At 45.8% G+C, this 21,204-nt stretch overlaps 2 protein-coding genes across 3 annotated transcripts in view; one reads left to right on the forward strand and one right to left on the reverse strand.

Annotated features, from left to right (window-relative positions):
• ZBTB46 (zinc finger and BTB domain containing 46) overlaps nucleotides 1–8,577 on the forward strand; it is a 56,738-nt gene extending 48,161 nt beyond the window's left edge. Inside the window, exon 6 of the mRNA XM_028735491.2 lies at nucleotides 208–8,577. Within this exon, the coding sequence (XP_028591324.2) occupies nucleotides 208–600 (393 nt within the window). The 3' untranslated portion in view covers nucleotides 601–8,577. The remainder of the gene's footprint in view (nucleotides 1–207) is intronic.
• The window catches only part of SLC2A4RG (SLC2A4 regulator), a 52,399-nt gene continuing 38,504 nt past the window's right edge, over nucleotides 7,310–21,204 (reverse strand). For both annotated transcript variants that reach the window (XM_028735493.2, XM_028735492.2), the window contains one exon: nucleotides 7,310–19,570. In XM_028735493.2, the coding sequence (XP_028591326.2) occupies nucleotides 19,459–19,570 (112 nt within the window). In that variant the 3' untranslated portion in view covers nucleotides 7,310–19,458. The remainder of the gene's footprint in view (nucleotides 19,571–21,204) is intronic.

A 21,204-nucleotide genomic window follows, 5' to 3' on the forward strand; every position in this document is an offset into this window, starting at 1 on the left:
AAGGTTTCCTGCCTCTATTCCTGATTGCTGGCAGACGAAATCATGTTAGAACAAAATGAAGAAATTCGAGACAGCTGCTTTAAAAAGAAAAACAAAAAACTTCATTATTTGTTGCAATGTGATCTAGCTGCCATTGCACCATAAAGCCTCTTACTTGCAGACCCACCTGCCTTAACTTTGTCTTTCCTCCCTGCTCCCCTTATCAAGGTCCACAGCAAAGACAAAAAATACGTCTGCAAAGTGTGCAACCGAGTGTTTATGTCTGCAGCCAGCGTGGGGATTAAGCACGGTTCCCGCCGCCATGGCATTTGCACAGATTGTTCTGGCCAAGGCATGGCCAGCCACTTGGATGCCAGCGGAGGAGATGGCTCCCCTGATGAATTGTACGGCACAGAAGAAGGCCCATATATGGAAGATCCTGACGACCTCAAAACAGAAGGTGATGAAGACATGGGGGGTGACGATGACATCAAATGGAAAGATGACATAGAAATTTCACAAGACGACGTGATTTTGGAAGATGACAAAGATGACATTGACTCTCCACAGGAGAACGAAAACTCTGAGGATACCGACAAGGATTTCACTTGGATTTCTTAGGGATTTTTGTTCTGCTCAATCTGTTTGGGATGGGGCAGGGAAGAGGAAGGTTGTGTTGGGAAAGCTCAAGTAGCCTTGCTAATGTCCTTGTGTACAAAACTGTCTTGTGTGTGCAGCATTTTTTCCCCTTCAAGCAAACAAGCTCTTTATTTGTTCCCTCCAGATACTGTATCAGCAAACATTTCCCCTGAAACGTTTCCACTTTCTTGCCTGTTGCCCTTCACATGGTCCTGAAATGCTTAGAATCATGTCCTTGTCTTTCAGTGACAGCCAACCAGATTGTATGCAGGCACCATGGAGCTTCCACTCTCAAATTTTCCTCTACTGTCAGCTTGAAATATGGAGGACTCTTATTTCTCAAACAATAATTACCAAAACATTTTGAAACAACTCTGCTTCCAGCAGCCAGGGATTTGTGACAAGCTTACCCATGGTAAAGTCCAGGACGCGGGTGGTGCTGTGGTCAAAACCCCTGAGCCTCTTGGGCTTGCCGATTGGAACAGGCATCCCCAGCCTGCAGGCCTCCAGATGTTTTGGCCTACGACTCCCATGATCCCTAGCTAACAGGACCAGTGGTCAGGGATGATGGGAACTGTAGTCCAAAACATCTGGAGAGCCGAAGGATGGGGATGTCTGGACTGGAAGGTCTGTGTTTCGAATTCCCGCTGCTCTGTCCCAGCTCCTGCCAACCTAGCAGTTGGAAAGCATACTGGTGCAAGTAGATAAATAGGTACCGCTCTGGCGGGAAGGTAAACGGCATTTCTGTGCTCTCTGGTTTCCGTCACGGTGTTCCATTGCACCAGAAGCGGTTTAGTCATGCTGGCCACATGACCCAGAAAGCTGTCTGCGGACAAATGCCGGCTCCCTTGGCCTGAAAGTGAGATGAGTGCTGCAACCCCATAGTCGCCTTTGACTGGACTTAACCGTCCAGGGGTCCTTTACCTTTTTTTACCTTCCCAAGGTAAACAGAGCAGTGTGAGCATTTCAGGACTTTCCCCTTTAATAATGCAACTCTTTCAGTAAGCCAGAGAGATCAATAGCCTTTCAGGTCTATAGTCTTCACTAGAACTGGGACACTTGCCCTCAGGTCAATTGAGCAAAGGATTCAGTTGCCCATTGGCATTTGTAATATAAAGATACCCTTCTCTGAGGTTTGATTTGTGATGCTCTATGATGCAGGAATATTTGCTGCAAAAGTGTCCCCTAGTGGCCAAGTCTTGTAAATGCACTTTTCTTCTGGTGTGGCTGTCTTCCTCTCTTGTTCAGTGACATATGGCAATATTCAGCGTACCACCACCTTTGCCAAGTTCTGCCGAGCTCTGTCAGGACGTACCCAAGGATGCATTGATTTTTTGCGGCAAGTGTACCAATCCCTGCTATCCCACACATTCGTGTCATAGTTCTCTCAGAAGAATCAGGGAATGCTCTGCCAGGTGGAAAGGTAAATTGTCCATCACCAGTGGCAGAACTCTGGGTGCCAGTAAGGACAGCAGAGTGTGAAATAGGAGGTGTGGCACAATGCACCCAGAAGTTAACCCTGTGTCCGCCTCATTTGAAATTGAGAGGAACTGCACAAGAAATAATGAAAGACTGAGGTGAGCATTGAAAAGGGCAGATTTCAGATTTCTTTGGCAGCCTCAAGAGAATGGCACAAACTCCCCAAATGACCTGAGTTCTTCCTTCTTTGGCTACTGCTTCTGTGCTTCTAGTGCCAGACTGTCGTGGGTGCATCTATGTCCCCTGAATCTGGAAAAGCGGACTACAGTGGTGCGGTTTTTTCGTCTTGCGAAGCACGGCTATTAGCGGCTTTTAGCGGCTATTAACGGCTTAGCGGCTATTAACGGCTTAGCGGCTTTAAGAAAAAGGAAACAAACTCGCAAGAACTCGCAAGACGTTTCGTCTTGCGAAGCAAGCCCATAGGGAAATTCGTCTTGCGGAACGACTCAAAAAACGGAAAACCCTTTCGTCTAGCGAGTTTTTCGTCTTGCGAGGTATTCATCTTGCGGGGCACCACTGTGTGTATTTAAGCATCCAAGCAGATCTTCTGCATCTTGTCTACCGGTTGTGGCCGCAGGCTTGTACCCTGCCGCACCCACAGAGAAGTGTCTAGGGTCATGATCCTAAGAACTGGCGAGTTGTGTATTTCATGGTTGGCTACTGCTGCTTTTCTGGTGCAGCCTTGAAATAGTAAACTGGCCTGTACATTTTATCTTTGGAACAGATTTTTATGCAGAACAATGTGATTGTGCTTGAAACCTGCCACAGGAAGCAGCCTTCAGAGCAAGGAAATTGAATATAAAAGGTGCTATTATTGTTATTTTTTGGTGCAGCGGGGACAACAGGCTTCTGAGATTGTGTACAGATGATCATTTCTAAAGAGCAATAGAAGTGTCTTTTCGGCACTGGAGTTCACTGGAGGGGCAAAATCTTACTAATGCCTAGCATTTACTTCCAATTGCAGCTACTTCTCCATATAAGACAATGAAGGGCATGGAACCAACTAGATCAGAATGAAAAAGCACCTGGTTTTCATCAGTTAACTCCCAAATGAAACCTTGAATTGCTGTGAAAGACAGGGAGCAGATTCCATTTCCTGTTTTTTATTTTTCCTTTTTCTTGTAAAGAGAGTGTATAAGCATATTTAATGTACATATATTAAAAAACAACAACATTGCAATTGATTTCAGAACTGTTCCACGGATGATTACTAGTATTCCTTGTCGTGGGCACTATCACACTAGGTGCTAAGGAAGGTCACACGCCTTATGGCAGCAGTTGTCAATCACACTGCTTAGTGCTCGTTTTGACCTTCGAACATACACTGCTTGAAGTACTACAGAAATCTGCAAATATATTCATAGAGAACTTTTTAAAAAACGAATAACAAAAAAAATAGCTGGACAGCAATTGCTAAGCCTGTACAGTATGGCTTCAAATTCTTCAGGGCTATCATCTGTACACAGCCTGAGGACAGAGCTTGCAAAAAATAATAGTCCCAAAACAAAACCGTGCAAACAAAAAAACAGCCACCACCATGCATGTTTCTCCTCTGGAAGAACATCAAAGCCAGCTTTTCTGAATCCAAAGAAGACAAACCCCAGTGGTGACAACCTTTCGATGTTAAAATGCCTTTCACTGAAGATACTTACCCTTCACTGAAGTGTTTAACGCAAGAATTTCCACCTGGTCTTGCACTAATGAACAGCTTCCTTTAAAGAGTTTTGCTGGTGTAAACCGCACCATTTCATTGACACTTGTTTCAGTGCTTTATTAATGGGTCATATCACTGTGTTAATGTTTCAGCTTCCTTTACTTGGATAAATCTCAGGCTAATAAAGAGAACTGAGAGGGGAATTCACTCGTTTTATTTTTCTATGCACTTCTTTTCTTCCTCTCCATCCGTTGTCACTCCCCACCATTTCGCAACACCACGTTCACTGGCTGTTGCTGAAGTTACTCCATGTTCTTAGTGCTTAACTAGCTCAAAGGAAAGTTTTATTATGTGAATGTGGAATGCTCTGCTGCTAGACAAGGGTACAGAATTGTTTTTATTTAGCCAGGGAAACATGGCCAATAACCAAATACTTTAATATTCTCAAGGGAGGTTGCAGGGCGGGGGCTAGAATCCAAGACTCTTCTTGCATTTGAGCTTGTTGTAAAAGCCTCATTCTATTTCAACTGGAAGACAAATGTTTTAATACTGGACTTCCATAAACACCTTTCTAAATGCTGCAGAAAACAAACTATGCACAATGGAGACCTTGGCTGTCCAAATGACAGAATCCCAATGGATTAATAGCAGTTCTAGAAAATCCTGGAGATGTAAGTTTCTCTTGACTCCCTTTTCATTGCCATCATCTTGTATGGAACCAAGGACATCAGGAATTGAGGAGTCCTAGTGTTTGGCATGAATAAAGCTTTTTTGTTTGGGGGGCACACTCCTGAATGTAAGACATTCCATTTTCCTCCCACCTTGACTTGACAGTTGGATTTCACACACAAACCAACCCTTGCTGGCCATATCTGCAAAGTGGTTCCCTGTGTACTCAGTTTGGCTTGTTAGTACTTAAACCAAAAGTGCAGGAAACCTTCCATGGAAGTGAGGTGGTGGGAAGTAATTTTCACTTTCTCTTGAACCTTCCTGGCTCCTACCTTGGGAACTTTGGTTATGTAGACTGCCAATTTCATGTTGCTTTCTTTATTGGTTCATATGTAGTGTGGTGATAGAATAAGGACAAAGGACCTTCATACATGGTGCATCATCTTCTTCTTCTTTGGCGATCACTCGTAGCCGAGTAAGATTGTCTTGCATAAACACGGTTTTAACAATGAGTCCATAAGTGACTGTGGAGGCCAATTCTGGACCCACATGTCCTTCCACAGTGATGGTGCATCTATACCTAGATGATTCTCTCAAATACTAGGAAGTTCTGAAAGCACCACTCACCCGGAATTGACTTTCCGTGTTGCCTTTCCCTCTTCTTGGTTAAACTTGATTTTGGATTCATTTCCCTCTTCCCCCCAGTGCTTTATTTAAAATGGTTTTCTTTCTCTCTCTAAATAGGAGCCACTTGTCTTTTATGCATTTTATTAGTGTCATTTCTCTGCTATTTTGACTAAGTGGAAGCAACGAGACGCATGAAATGTGAGTGTTTCAGCTTTCTCAGTGGCAACATTGCAGATGTACACTGTGTGTGTTGAGATCTCAGAAAAACTGCAAAGATCTTGGGAACTTCTTTTAAACGCGATTTTAAAGAAGCTTGAGCAGTTTTGGGTTCTCGTACGAGTTTGGTTCAGTTCACTGGGTTTTGCTCAGGATCCGTTCCTGATGGTCTGTGCCCTCTTCTGTCGCTTTGCTAGTCAAGGAGGTTTATCTGGAAGTGGACAATGTCTCCAATCCTGCAGGTAGGCCCTTAATTTTGATTACTCAAATGGGTGTCTGGCGTGTGCTTCTAGGAGTCTTGGTTGACCACAAACTTGACATGAGCAAACAGTGTGACGCGGCAGCTAAAAAAGCCAATGCAATTCTGGGCTGCATCAATAGGAGTATAGCATCTAGATCAAGAGAAGTAATAGTGCCACTCTATTCTGCTCTGGTCAGACCTCACCTGGAGTACTGTGTCCAGTTCTGGGCACCACAGTTCAAGAAGGACACTGACAAACTGGAACGTGTCCAGAGGAGGGCAACCAAAATGGTCAAAGGCCTGGAAACGATGCCTTATGAGGAACGGCTAAGGGAGCTGGGCATGTTTAGCCTGGAGAAGAGGAGGTTAAGGGGTGGTATGATAGCCATGTTTAAATATATAAAAGGATGTCACATAGAGGAGGGAGAAAGGTTGTTTTCTGCTGCTCCAGAGAAGCGGACACGGAGCAATGGATCCAAACTACAAGAAAGAAGATTCCACCTAAACATTAGGAAGAACTTCCTGACAGTAAGAGCTGTTCAACAGTGGAATTTGCTGCCAAGGAATGTGGTGGAGTCTCCTTCTTTGGAGGTCTTTAAGCAGAGGCTTGACAACCATATGTCAGGAGTGCTCTGATGGTGTTTCCTGCTTGGCAGGGGGTTGGACTCGATGGCCCTTGTGGTCTATTCCAACTCTATGATTCTATGATTCTATGTGTGCTTGTCTTTAAACAAAGCCTACATGGCTTGTGATTCACCAAACCACGTTTCTGCACTCACCTGTAGGCTGCTAGAACAGGGTCAAGGTCCTGCTGAGCTGCTTTCATGCTGGCTAGGTGTGATTAAATATGACCTTTCTGACGGAAAGAGCTGGATGACAGTGTAACAGACTCCTGCAAAAGTTGGTAGACTCTCCTTCTCTGGAGGCAATCCATCTGGTATGCTTTAGTCGAGATCCCTGCATTTCAGAGGGTTGGACTAGATGACCCTCAGAGTCCCTTCCAATTCTACGAATTAGATCAGTGCTTTGTTCTGCCAAGAAAATACAGCAAACCCATTGAGGGTCTAGCAACCACTGTAAACTGAAGAAGATGCTGGTAAGGCTGCAAAGTATCAGCTGATTGGAGATGATTGATAAGTTTGGCGTGTCTCTTAGACTGCCTATAGCAGGCATGGCCAAACTCCGACCCTCCAGATGTTTTGGGACTACAATCCCCATCATCCCTGGCCACTGGTCCTGTTAGCTAGGGATGATGGGAATTGTAGTTCCAAACATCTGGAGGGCCGGAGTTTGCCTATGCCTGCTATAGAGGATGTGGCTCAGATGAGGTGATGGGCTGGTTACTTTTCTATGGTCTTTCCCCCACATTTGACTTTGGTAGGTTTGTGACTTGGAAGCTGTAAAGCAGCTATAAAGATCTTGCACCCTAGTACTAGAAATCAATTTCATTGATTTTAAGCATTTCATACGCATTTAAAATTCTGTGGGAAGCATCATTTCATCTTCCTGTTATTATTATTATTATTATTTTGATTGTACCTTTTTAAATTGATTCATGCTGACGTTGAGCTGGTCAGTCTGTTGGTCCACTGTGTCCAGCACTGTTTCCGACTGGCAGCAGCTCTCCAAGACCACAGGCAGCAGTCTTCCCTTTGGCTCTGTTTAACTAGCATTACCAGGAATTGAACTCAGGACTTTTGCAAGCAAAATATATGCATCTACTGGGAGCAAGGAGTGGCATTCTTCTCCCCCATCCCTGTCGAACCATAATCCTGAGATTCCAAGGTTCTGTTTTTAATAAAAAAAAGAGAGAGAGAGAGCCAGTTTCTAGCATTTATAGAACCTGAGCTATGAAACAAAACATGCACGCAGTGCTCTGCTCACTTTAAGATTGGCGTTTTGTGTTACCAAAAAAGAAGAAATGGAATTGTTCTGCGCACACGTGTATTTTAATCAGGGATTAACTTCCTTGTAGAATGCTGCCCTGCATTTCAAAGGGGCTTGTGCAGGAGAACATCCCCTTACAGCAGGGGGAGCAAAAAGGTTAGGCTTTTCTCATCTCAGGCCATTGATCTCATACCCATTGACTCAATGGGTAGTGTAATTTCTGCAGGCTGGGTAACATAAATTTTTATTTATTTTTGGGTTTATACCCGGAAGCTCTCCTGCATACATGTGTCTGAATTAAATGGGAGTTATTCAGGAGTGTGACTCCCATCCTTCTTAATGAGGTGAGCACAGGAGAGAGGCCCCTGACTTGTGCCCAAAATTCGTATGTTTTGATTCCCTCTGAATTTGGCATATCTGGCCAAAAAGCTTGGCTACCTTCAGATAAGGCTCTTCACAATCAGGCTTATGCTTCCAATGTTACACCCCCCCCCCCCTTTTAAGTAAAAAGAGAGAAGCTCTAATAAAGTTCAGTAACTGGAAACTTTGCAATATGATTGAAGATAATCTACTATTAGTTCATTCTGTGACATGTGCAACTCTTAAGCCATACTGAACCGGGTTTTTATTTTATTTTTTTAAGGTTCTCTGTCGTATGGTTTGAATTTCTGCCTTGTTTATTTTTAAAGAATTCCTTCATAGTAAGGGATGCCGTGTGTGTGTGTATGTGTGGGGGTGTGCTTTCATATATATAAATATAAATATATTTATTTTTCAGCGTGCTTAAACCTGTCTACTAAAATGTAGCTAAAGCAAACAAAAAAGGGCAGTGTTTGAACATTGTTGATTATTTTTTTTGCTGGGAATATTCTATATTATACTGACTTTATATATTATTATAAACCTGTGTTTGTATTGCCGATGTTTAATATTTTGAGGGTGGGATATGGGGAGATTTTAGAACCCAGAAGTCAGTTGGGAAACGAGTGTGTGTTTGTACTGATTTTCTGTCATTGTAGTTCAGGTAACTATGACCTTATTTTCTAGACGATCTCACACTTTCCTGTCTGTCTAGGCGAGTGCCAGAGGTCTGCCAAGCCGATTATATTTACTTTGTCATGAGATTAACTTAGACATACTTGCAAAAATCAGTCTGTTTCAATAAATTGGGATATTGCTGCTAAAAGTATTGGTTTCTATTTTTAAGTTTCAACACGCTTCTTACAATTTCCTGTTCTTGACCTGAGCTATTTGCAGATAGGGCAGGTGGAGTGTATGGGGACCTACTCATATAGCAGAAAAAAATGTGGGGTGTGTGTGTGATCAAAATGAATACTTGATTCCCCTGCAAGCCCCAAAACTGACAGATGGAGGTGTGCACATACATATTCCCCCCTACTGTCAACAGGGAGAAGCTTGCAGCCATGATCCCTTGACCAACAAAAAAAGGGGGATCTTGGTGTCATAGTGGCTAACTCAGTGAACATGTTGCAGCAGCTGTGAAAAATGTGAATTCCATCTTACAAGTCATTTGGAAAAGGGGTGAAAATACAACCTGCAATATCAACAGTCATATGCCATGTAGATTTGTGGAAAATGGGAAAACTGCTGTGCGATTTAGCAGTCTCTGACACATTTGATATGCACACCAAAATATGTATCTGGAGCTAGATCATGTTCAAAGGGATCCTAAGTGATTTAATAAATACAGAGACCCAGTACATTGAAGTCTCTTTAAGTGTTAGACTTTTCTACCCTGGCTGTTGGGGAGAATTTGGTTTGAAAACTCACATGCAGCACTGAAAACATGGGTGTAACAGCGCTATTCCCTGCCCAGTGCTGAATGTCCACAACCCCGTCTTGGCATGATTCAGCACAGAGCTGTGCCCACAAAGCTGATTCCCATAGTTTCTCTCCCTGCGCAAGGAATCAAACATGGCTGTGAAATATAGTTAATACAGGGTGCGAGGGAAAGACCCATTGTGGGATATTTCAAGTGTATTTTGCTATGTAAGCTGTGGAGGGGGGGGGGAGCTTGACAAAAAAGCAGCCTGCTGATTATGAAGGATTTGTAAAGCATTTTCTTCCACTTCCTTAGGAATAAGTCAAAAATATTTTAAGAGTAAGGCATTTACCTGATTTTCAAAAATATGACCCCACCACCACCCTAGGTGTAAAGGATACATGACGCTTTCTACTAGCCTTATTTTAGAAGGCTGAACCTAATTTCAGAAGGCTTGACTACACCAAGGTTTCAGTAAGGTAGTGCAATGTAGGCCTGTGTCCAACTCTTTGTGACCCCATGGACCAGAGCACACCAGGCCCTCCTGTCTTCCACTGCCTCCCACAGTTTGGTCAAACTCATGCTGGTAGCTTCAAGAACACTGTCCAGCCATCTCGTCCTCTGTCGTCCCCTTCTCCTTGCGCCCTCCACCTTTCCCAACATCAGGGTCTTTTCCAGGGAGTCTTCTCCTCTCATGAGGTGGCCAAAGTCTTGGAGCCTCAGCTTCATGGGCCTAGGTATCCTATACTACTGGAATAGATCCCCCCCCCTTACACAAAACAAAGAAAAGTGTCGGGGAGAAAGCTAGAACACTTGTTCCTGATGTGCTAGCTTTCTATGTGCAGGGAGCACTGTTGACCCAGAGGAGCAGCCCATCATTCCCATACTCTTAAAACAGTTCCAATACATGTTTACGTCAGTGAGAAGTGCACTAATCCAGTCAGTTGCCAACTCCTCGACTGTATGCACACAGCCCTTCTTTCTGCTTCCAGATGCACATCTAACCCTTTGCTGCTAGGGGGAGACAGATGTTCACCAGAACTTCCTTCTGCAACGTGTGCCGATTGTGCAAGGTAAGCAGAACGTTTGCCCTGCTTGCGCTGCAGTATTTTGCTTCTGCAAAACCGCAGGAGGGGTGAAGCCGATTGAGGCAAGCCTGAGTGTTGGCAGTACTGTACACAGCTCATCTCTCCCAGTTGGCCCTTGTTGAGAGCGAGGCATGGCCAGCCTTTCCTAACTTGGCACACGCAGATGTGCCGACTGGGGCAAATGGGTACTGCAATCCAAAATGGCTGGAGGGGCAACAGGTTGGCAAAGGCTGGTTTTGACCTATGAAAAGCCTTAAAGCAGCTCAAGGACAACCTCTCTGCATACGAACCAACCTGTGAGCATCATGCGAGGACCTTCTGTGTGTGCCTCTTTCCACAAGAGGTCCAGAGGGTGGCAACACGAGAATGGGCCTTTTCTGTGGTGGCTCCCCATTTATGGAATGCTCTCCCTAGGGAGGCTCACTAGGTACCTTTGTTACATATCTTGAGACTCCTGGCGAAATCATTCTCCTCCTCCTTTGCCTAATTAAACGATCCATGGCCTTTTTAAACTATGCATGGGGGTATGTGTGTTATTGTTTGTTACTATGCTACATATTGTTATGAAGGGACGCAGGTGGCGCTGTGGTCTAAACCGCTGAGCCTCTTAGGCTTGCCGATCAGAAGGTTGGCAGTTTGAATTCCCACGATGGGGTGAGCTCCCATTGCTCAGTCCCAGCTCCTGCCAACCCTGCAGTTCGAAAGCATGCCAGTGCAAGTAGATAAACAGGTACCACTGTGGCAGGAAGGTAAACGTTTCCATGAGCTCTGGTTTCCACCACAGTGTTCCATTGCGCTGGAAGCGGTTTAGTCCTGCTGGCCACATGACCTGGAAAGCTGTCTGGACAAATGCCAGCTCCCTCGGCCTGAAAGCAAGACGGGAGCCGCAACCGCATAGTCACCTTTGACTGGACATAACTGTCCAGATATCCTTTACCTTTTTATATTGTTGTACAGTGGTACCTCAGGTTAAGTACTTAATTCGTTCCGGAGGTCCATACTTAACCTGAAACTGTTCTTAACCTGAAGCACCACCTTAGCTAATGGGGCTTCCTGCTGCCACCGCACCACCGGAGCACGATTTCTGTTCTCATCCTGAAGCAAAGTTCTTAACCTGAAGCACTATTTCTGGGTTAGCGGAGTCTGTAACCTGAAGCGTATGTAACCTGAGGTACCACTGTATTGTAAATTGCCCTGTGGTCTTTGGGTGAAAGGTGGCACAAAAGTTTAATAAATATTAGCAACTTCATGTTGAAATTAACTGAATTGGGATGTCTAGCCTATGTCCACCTGGGAATAAACAAATCAGACCTGATAGCTCTCCACCCCTCAGCACCCCTTACAGAGTCAACCTGGAGGCTGACCCCATTCTTTTTCCATTAGCTATCTTCTAATCACTCCTCAATGCTGCAGAAGTCTCTTTTGAAAGAGATCTACATCCAAGAGCCCCCCTTCCCATAAAAGCCACCCGTTGTCTCCCACTTCAAAAGGGTCAGTGTGGTTTAGTGGTTGGACTATTGGAATAGGGCCTGGGGTTCAAATCCCCACTTGGCCATGAAGCTCTTGGACCAATTGCTGCCTCTCAGCTTAACGTACCTTGCAGGTTCATTTTTGGGATTAAACGAAGGAGGGCAGAAAACCATATACATCACCTTGAGCTCCCTGGAGAAAAACGGCAAGCTATAAATGCAATAAATAACACCAAAACCCAGAAAGACCAAGACACAAGCATATTCTTGAAAAACAACAACTTTTTTCCCCTCTGAATATCTGATAAAAAGTCTCAATTTGATTGGCACGTTTCCTCTGATACCAAAGGTCACCTGAGCACAGCACAGCACACACATACAGACATACACACAAACACACAGTCAGTACAAGAAGCGCCACCTCCACACTTCTAACATCCTAAAAGAAAAGGTTCCTTAAAGGGGGGGGGCACGGAAAGAAGAGAACTGTTTGTTGCATTCTGGGCTGTGTAAATATTCTTCCAACCGTAGAAAAACAAAAATCCTAGTTTGGTTTCTTCCTCTTCTCTTGGCTTGTTTTTTTTTCTTCCCTTAAAAAAAAAAAGCTTTTCAAAATACATTTCTTGCTGTGGCAGCACTTAGGAATGTTTTAACTTGCTATTTTTATACACACACACAAAGAAGTGTTTGTGTTTTGCTAATAGCGCCATAGCTCTCCCAGCTGAGTTGTGTGTCACAGGTGGGAGATCACTGATCTAGAAAAGGATTTGTCTGCCTGTGGCCCTAAACAAACCAGTCATCAAAACATGGGGAAGATACATTCAATGTCAAAACTACACACTCTCCCTAACTGCAGGTGCCCCAGCTACAAAAAGGAAGTGCCAATTTAATCTTGCAACGTCCAAGGAGGTTTTGGGATATTGTGGCAAAATCAGTTCCTCACCTTCTGGCCATTCTCTGAAAAGCAGAATACAGCAATAACGCCTAACACCCACAAACTTCTTCTGAAGCCGGCTGCTTCTGATCTGAGATTATGATCAAGTTGACACACTGTCCAATCCTCATTTACAGTCTAGCCCTGCCAGGGATGATTCCCAGAACCAGGCATGTTCCACATTCCACTGGCCCAGCCGGCAATTTGACCCAATTTTGTTGCACCTGCCAACAGTGAGCTGTCCCACTTTTTTCTTCAATGTGTTGTTTTGCTTTGCTAGATTGATATTCAAAGCAAGGTAGAGAACAGACAAGGCCATAAATATGAATCAAGTTAAAAGCATCTTTATGCTGGGGAATTTTTACATGCATTCTCTGCTGCTTGCAGTTGCTAATGGCAAAGAAACTGTTCAGGCAGGTTGTGGAATAGCAACCTTTCCTCAAATAAGCCAGTCCCTCACAAAGAGGAGGGGAGGGGCACTGCAAGATCTGTATTGACCTCCATTTGGAAACTACCAGCCACCCTCCTCGTCTCCCCACTAAGGACCTAATATCTAACCCAACAGCTCTTGACCAGTAAGAAGAGGGCATTTCTGGCTGGCACAGACTTGGCCAGACCAGTCTGGCCATTAAAATGGCATTTACAGAATCATAAAAGCCCTGGATGGATGCTAGACTTAGCCTACACAAGCAGCAGCCGCAGCTTGTAGAAACCGGAGTTGAATGCACCCCTTCGTAAAACAACTCCCTGGAAGTAGAAATTCAGCACATTGAGAAGGGATCTCACGCAGCCCTGCTCTATGCTGTGCTAGCTTTTTACCTGCAGGGAGTTTTTAACAGATAGGATGCCAGTCAAAACCCTGGTATTTCCCCCAACCTACTCCCCCAAGACCCTTTTATTCTGTTTTATCTGACCACCCTTAAACACTGCATGTTTGAGGATTTAGTTAATGGCTATAATCCCACTCAAATGTTAAAAGGTCCAAAAGATATGAACAGGGCAGAACCTAATTCTGGGAATTCAAGTGAGGAAACAGGTATTTACGGAGCTTCACCAACTGTATCTGGCATTGTCAAGATCCAACAAATATTGGCCACTTACTGCAAAAAAAAATGGGGCTTGAGATTTGTGCAAACTCTCTTGAAAGTGATCTAATACATGGCAACAAGCCCGACTTGGAAATATGATAGTTGGTCACATCACTGCCAAGAACCAGGGATTATTCTCCCAGCGTGTCTGACTGCCTTCTCCAACTGCCTGCAGCCCAGGGGGTGTATACAAAGTAGAACCGAGGAACTTGTTCCATCAGCACACAGATTTCAACTAGTGCAATAGATTCCCCCCACCCAATGCTCTCTCCTAAATATGCTCTGGGTTCCCACCACCACCAACCACCCAGAGAAAATTTAGGATCGTGTGCCGGGAGGGGCATAGAGGAGGGCAGTCTAGTGCACAAGTTTAAATCTTTGCACAGATGCAACGTTAGCTGGATATCACCGCTGGGCACTGCAAATTTTACTTAAGAAAAGGGCAACTACTGATCTCTCCAACCCCACTTTTTTTTACTTGCACGAGTTTTTCTATCTCTTTTTTTTTAAGGCTTACGGTGATTTAGAAGCAATGGCATTTTAGCACGGGGCTAAAATGCCACCGATAAATATTTAAGGTAAGATTTCAAACTGTGAACATCCCAGTTGAAGTGCAAACAGCCACTGGGTGCTCGAGGCGTCTCGGCTGCGTTTCGAAAGTGTTTTGCTTCTGCTGAAATTTCTGAGGACAAAAAGCCCTCCCTCCAGGGGTGTTGTTAAGATGGGGTGGCCCAGGAGGCCTGAGCCTTTTGATTCTGACCACGGGACTCCTATCTATCCCCCAATCTGAAAGTCAACATGTCTGTGCTCCTATACATATTAACTATCCTATGCAAATTTCATGCAACTGTGTCAGGGCTTGTCTACACTTGAGCTTCTCCAATGCCTAGGAAGCACCGTTCTGAGCCGTTTCCACCACTGTCCTGCTCCTTTTCCTGGGGAAAACACAACCAACAGCAAACTGCAGAAAACCCAATTGCAGTTTGCTCAATTGAATACTAGAGAGCGGTTTTTTTGGGGGGGGGCAACCGGGGGAGAGGAAGTGCAGATAAGCCCTCATCTCAGTTGGTTTCTTGCAGCAGGAACAACTGCAAGGAAACCACCGATTTAACCCAATACCATAAGAAACTAGGCTCTTAGGCTGTCAATACTCTTTTAATATTTTCTTTTGCCATTTGAAGTTAAAGCAGAGGCTTGCTGGTTTAAATAAGTGGGGCGGGGAGGAAGAAAATGGAGTAAGGTTGCCAACTTAAAAAAAGAAATTTTCCCTTTACTTCTGTGCCCAACGCAGCTGCTTGATCTTCGGGTAGCAAGTACCGGTATTCCCTCTGGGCTGGGAAAAGCTTCACCTACTGAGGATCAAATAAATGCTTGCAAGGGGCAGTCTCGTCTACTTCTCCCCTTGGCAGCCAACAGATTTAAAGCACATTCTGGCTTCAATCCAGTTTTGGTTTGCATTTTAAATGTCAGGAAATACGCAGGGCAGGCCAGAGAGGAAAGAAGCCCCTCTCAGAGGAAGGCAGATCTGAATCCTCAAAAGCCCCGATTCTACCGGAAAGATTCAAATTCCGCAGCCCACTTTGCAGCTTCTGAGACATAGAGGGCATGGCGTATACACCAGATCCTTTGTGCCACTTCCTTGCCTTTGGCAACGTTCTAGGCAGCCTTTCTCAACGTTCGGTCCCCCTACACTACGTTGCTGGACTACAACTCCCATCATTCCTACCTAGCAGGACCAGAAGGCAGGGATGATGGGGAGTTCCAGTCCAACATCTGGAGACCCAACATTGAAAAAGGTTGCTCTAGGGCAGGCTTCCTCAAACCTGGCCCTCCAGATGTTTCAAGACTACAACTCCTATCATCCCTGACCACTGGTCCTGCTAGCTAGGGATCATGGGAGTTGTAGGCCAAAAAACATCTGGAGGGCCAAGTTTGAGGAAGCCTGCTGTAGGGCAAGTGTCATTGGGGTCCAAAGTACCACTTGACCTCCAGCCACAAGGTGGCAGTCTATTTAACCGAGAAGGGTGGGGGCTCATCCCTTGACAAGCCAAGTCATGTGACTAGGATTGTTCTCAGTCTTCTGCTGGCACTTATAGTGGGTTGCTACTGCAGACCATGGAAATTGCTGCTGTTCCAGGTTAGAAAATTCCCTGGCTATATAAAACAAGCACGTGAGGAAGATTCTAACTTCGCATTTACTCTGCCATGCTTTTAAAACTTCCCATGTGCATGGATATTATATATATATATCTTAGCGAGGTACCAGCAACACCTCCAATTTATACTCTTAGAATGGTACAGTCCAGGAACAGCTGCTCCATGTGCCTCTCTTGAACATCTATGGTTGGTCTCATGTTCTAGCCATGTTTACTCAGAGGTAAGTCCCATTTACTTCAGCTGGGTTCACATGCAAGTGCTTCCAAGCAAGTCTCAGACCCTTGGAGCGCAATCCTACCCACGCTTACTCAGAAGTAAGTCTACATTCAATGGAGAGCTGCCGCTCTAAGGTCTCCAAGGTGGGGGCACCCGAGATTTCATACAATAAAATAATCTGAACTTTTTAACAGATTCCAAAGCTGCTTTTATATATATTTATATATAAAATAAAGCTTCCTGAACACACACACACACATACACACAAACACACACACACAGTTGCTTGCCATGCAGCACAATCTGACTGCTTACTCAGAAGCAAGTCCCTCTAGAGGGCGTCCTGCTACATAAGCACACAAAGGACCGCAGCCTTCGTCTAGAAAAGGCCACTTTGAATAGGGGTGATGGGGAAAGGGCTGATTATCTTCCAACAGTTAACAACAATTGTGGCCGACTCGGGAGGACTTTGTCCGTTCCACTGCAGGCAAGAGACTGCACAGGAAAGCTTTTTTAAAAAATGGGGGGCGGGGAGAGAGAAAAACTACCTCTCTCACTAGCCAGTGCAGTTTTGCTTAAAGTGAGAGAGAGGGAGAAAGCTGCAGGTTGGGGAGTGAGGTTCATTCCCTCTACAAAAATGGAAGCCAGACTTTTGGAAAGTTAACAGGATAACCTCCCCAACCACCTAACCTTCACCTTGTGTATTTGCAGGCCTTAAAAATTCAAACTTTGCTACCATTTGATTTCTTAAAGAACATCATACCCCAAAAAACCCCTCAAATCCTTGTGCAGTTTGGTGTAGTGCAAAGAGTGGCGATCGAATGAGGCATTTCCCGGCAGTCTGGTTCCCAAAGCTGATCGTCCTCATTTTCAAAGCATGAGGATAACAGGCGCAGGCACCATGGAAATGTGCAACACATGTGCAAATGCCGCTGAAATAAGGCAGCGGCGCAAGAATGGAGACGCACTCCTGCCGCTGCTTGTCGTTTCAGCGCGGTTCCCTCTGGGTACATTTTGGCTAAAAGCAGATTTTATCTGAGGACCATGGATTCCCATTAATAGCTACCCAACTTTACAAGGTCTGTCTTTCAGACAAGTAGCTATTTTAGCTACAAGAAACATCTCAGGGGCTGAAGTGTGGCACGAAAATAATAATAATTTAAAAAAAACGAAGGGCGAAACATTGAAAACCTTAACGGGATTAGTTTGGTTATAAAGACCTGGCTGGCTCCTAAAACAAAAAAAAGGGAAAAAATTCTAACAGCCTAGCTAAATATTTATGGAGGTGGATGGAATTTGGGTAAGAATATCAACATGTTTTACAGGTGCGATACTTGAGAAAAAATAAAAATCAATGTTCACTTTCCCAAATTAAAAAAAGGTTTAGGAAACAGCTGCAATGCGGACTTCCACTGCACAGGAGCGAACCCTCCCCACCCAAATGAAAGGGAGACCCAAGAAACTGCTTGAGGTGGGGGGGCTGGGGAGGTTGCGTAGAGTTCTCTGGAAAAGCAATGCCTTTACGCTGTGTGTCCAGTGACAAAGGTGCATTGGACCAATTCCATTTAAAGCACATCATTCTGGCATCTGGTGCATTTAAGTGCAAGCAAGCTCATCACTGCTTGGTTCAGACCCCACCCCACCCCAAGAACAGCTACAAAATGGCAATTACTCCCCCCAAAAATAAGCCGCAGCAGTTAAGAAGGTGGAAGGGAGATGGAAAAACAGACCAAAATGAAACCTCAATGTTCGACATTTGGCAAGTTTCCTCCGAATACAAAACTCAGAAAATCCTGATTCCAAAATTCAAATTTGAGCCAGAATTGTCGGGTGGGAGGGAGTTGCGAGTCTTGTCACTGAAATTTCAACTTTGCCACCCACAACCGGCACACAAGTCAAAACCTGCCGCAGATCCATTTCCTGATTTCCTGCCGGCAAACACAAAATTCGAGAGAGTCTGGGATTGCACGTAAGGAAGTTGAAGTGTTCCTTTGTGTGGTCAGAGTAACTAGTAATGCAAATTCATTCCGGCTCTTGTGGAGGGGGGGGGGGGGAGAGAGAGCAGGCTGCCTTTTCCCGTGCATAGCTTATTTCTTGCAAGAGACCAACGTATTCAAATCCACCGTGGGACCATTCTTAAGCCAGGTTGCAAAAGTCCAGACGTTTCTTGTAATACAGCCTTCTTCTCCTTGTCTTGGAGGGTAGAGGTGGAAGAGAGAAGGCAGGTAGTGAATGAAGACGAGGAGATAAAACTTCTCAGGCTCCAAAGACACCCTACAGATTCACACACACACACACACACACACACAACTGCATCCGAGTCCTAGATTAGACTCGCTACCTTCAAAACCTAGACAAAAACACCTTTCTGTTTCTGAAAATTGTGTTGCAACCGATACGTGAAAATAGCTGAAGGTGCTGGAGACGGGGGCATTTTCCTTTCTGTCGAAGGCCTGATTCACCGAAGCAAAATAATGAAACAGAAAATCTACAAGGAGAAGAGGAGGACAGCCCAGGTGCAAAAGTCTGTGTTCTCCGTTAGCCATGGGATAAAAACTTGTTCTCCTTTCCGCTGAGGGCAGGAAGAGCTACCATTGGCTCGGCCTGCCTCGAATTGGCTCTTTGGGTTCGGCAGCCTTCTCACGGGGAACTGCTGGCTGCTCCCCCCCCCCCCCCGCCTCAGACCCTAGAGAGCAGGGGTGGGGGACCCTCTCCAAGGACTGCTGGACTCCAACTCCCATCAGCTCCAGCCAGGGATGCTGGAAGCTGAAATGAGCATCTTCTGGGAGGCTACAGGCTCCCCACCCCGGACCTTAAGGCTACAAAGGGGGAGGAGGCAAGGATACGGGGGGGAAGGAAAAGAAATAGCTTATTTCAAACAGAACCCCCCCCCCCCTCAACAGAACAAAAGGCTCGATCTTCACATGTGCGGATGTGGAAAAAGCTGCCATTTGGCCAAGAAAATTGGTGGCAGGTATTTTTTTTACAAAAAGGTTAGGGGGGAAAAGCACCACAGTGTTCCTATTGTGGGGGTCGAGAGGGCCTGCCTGGGCCGTGCACAGCTTGGGAAAGGCAGGGGCTCCTTCCTTGCAAAGCTACACTGCCAGCATCCGCAGCAGACTCTCCTTTCTTCCTGAGCCAAGGCACAGATGTGAGTCCCCACCTTGGGTGGGGGCCGGGGGGCGGGGAGAGGGAGGTGCTGCCAGGAAGGGGGGCGGACGGCCAGGGAGGTCAGGCAGGAAGGCACAGAAGTGCAAATCGCGCGACGAGGAGGGGGAAGAGCCCAGGCGGGCGGGCGGCCTCCCCGGAGCTGGGCCGCAGGGGGAGTCGGCTCAGTCGACAAACCGCTGGCAGGCCTTCTTCCAGCGACAGGCCGTGCACCACATGTTGCGGTTCTCCATCCCGTACACCTTGCGGCACTTCTTGGCCTCACCGCGAGGCTTCCTGCAAAGAGGCAAAGCAGAAAAGGCCGTTGAGGAAGAGGGAGAGAGGAGGAGCTCCCTGTGCAGACAGGTCAATACGAGACGATAATCTTTCTTGTCATTGTCCCATACAGAACAACGAAATTGAAAAAATTGACATCAGACATTCAAACCCAACAAGCCTGCTATCCCAGCCTGGTTAGCCCCCTAAAAACTCTGATACCCCATAATTAAATACAATATACTCCAGCGCTGTGAGTTAAACCACAGAGCCTAGGACTTGCCGATCAGAAGGTCATCAGTTCGAATCCCCGCGATGGGGTGAGCTCCCATTGCTCGGTCCCTGCTCCTGCCCACCTAGCAGTTCGAAAGCACGTCAAAGTGCAAGTAGATAAACAGGTACCGCTCCGGTGGGAAGGTAAACGGCATTTCCGTGCGCTGCTCTGGTTCGCCAGAAGCGGCTTAGTCATGCTGGCCACATGACCCGGAAGCTGTACGCCGGCTCCCTCGGCCAATAAAGCGAGATGAGCGCTGCAACCCCAGAGTCGGCCACGACTGGACCTAACGGCCAGGGATCCCTTTACCTTTACTCCCATAGAGACTACCTTACACTGCGTTTAAAACCAAAATCACATTTGGATAGAAACTGTTTCTCAGGCGGCTACTCCTAGTCTTTATAACCCTGTACCTTCTTCCAGAAGGCAGAAGCTGAAAGAGATCATTTCCGGGGTGCGCACTATCCTGCGCTATCTCTGCAGCTTTCTTATGGCACCTAGAAGCATAGATTTGATCCAAGGTGGGAAGAGTGCACCCAATTATTCTCTCTGCAGTCTTTACAACCCAGGACAGCATTGCTTTTTCCCTGACTGTGCAGCTCCCAAACTACACACACAGACCATGTTAGGTCAGACGGTCGCCAGTTGAGAGCACAGGAAGAAGGAGAGGTCGAGCCTTGGCAAAACGCCCACTTCTCTAAGGTAGGAGATCCCAGGGTCGACCCCAGGCAACTTCAGCTTAGAGGAAGGATCAATTAGCAAGTGATGCAGGAAGGCCACACTCCAATATATATTATTATTATTTCTACCCCATCCATCTGACTGGGTTCCCCCAGCCACTCTGGGCAGCTTTCAGCAGAACATTGAAAAAAGAATAAAACTTTAAACATTAAAAACTTCCCTAAACAGGGCTGCCTTCAGATGTCTTCTAAAAATCAGATAGCTGCTTATTTCCTTGACATCTGATGGAAGGGCGTTCCACAGGGCGAGTGCCACCACCGAGAAGGCCCTCTGCCTGTTTCCCTGTAACCTCGCTTCTCGCAGGGAGGGAACCGCCAGAAGGCCCTCAGAGTCCGGACAGAACAATGGGGGTGGAGATGCTCCTTCAGGTATACTGGGCTGAGGCTGTTGGAGCTAGATGGACAGATTGGCTGGCCTGTGCATACCCAACCCCTCTCCATCCCAGGGCAAGCAGGGAGAGACAGGTGGTGGGACATAACAGAGAAGAGAATGTGCTTCTGTTTGGCCAAGGTGAGATCTATATCTATCCAAGAAGCAAAGCCGAAAAGCACTCAAGGCTGCTTCTACAAGGGACATCTACAGTGGAAGAGACTGGCTTTGTTCACTTTTTAAATTTTATTTTACAGGACATCTGCAAGCA

The sequence above is a fragment of the Podarcis muralis genome, chromosome 5 (assembly GCF_964188315.1).
Source record: "Podarcis muralis chromosome 5, rPodMur119.hap1.1, whole genome shotgun sequence".
In the NCBI taxonomy this organism is placed as follows: Eukaryota; Metazoa; Chordata; class Lepidosauria; order Squamata; family Lacertidae; genus Podarcis; species Podarcis muralis.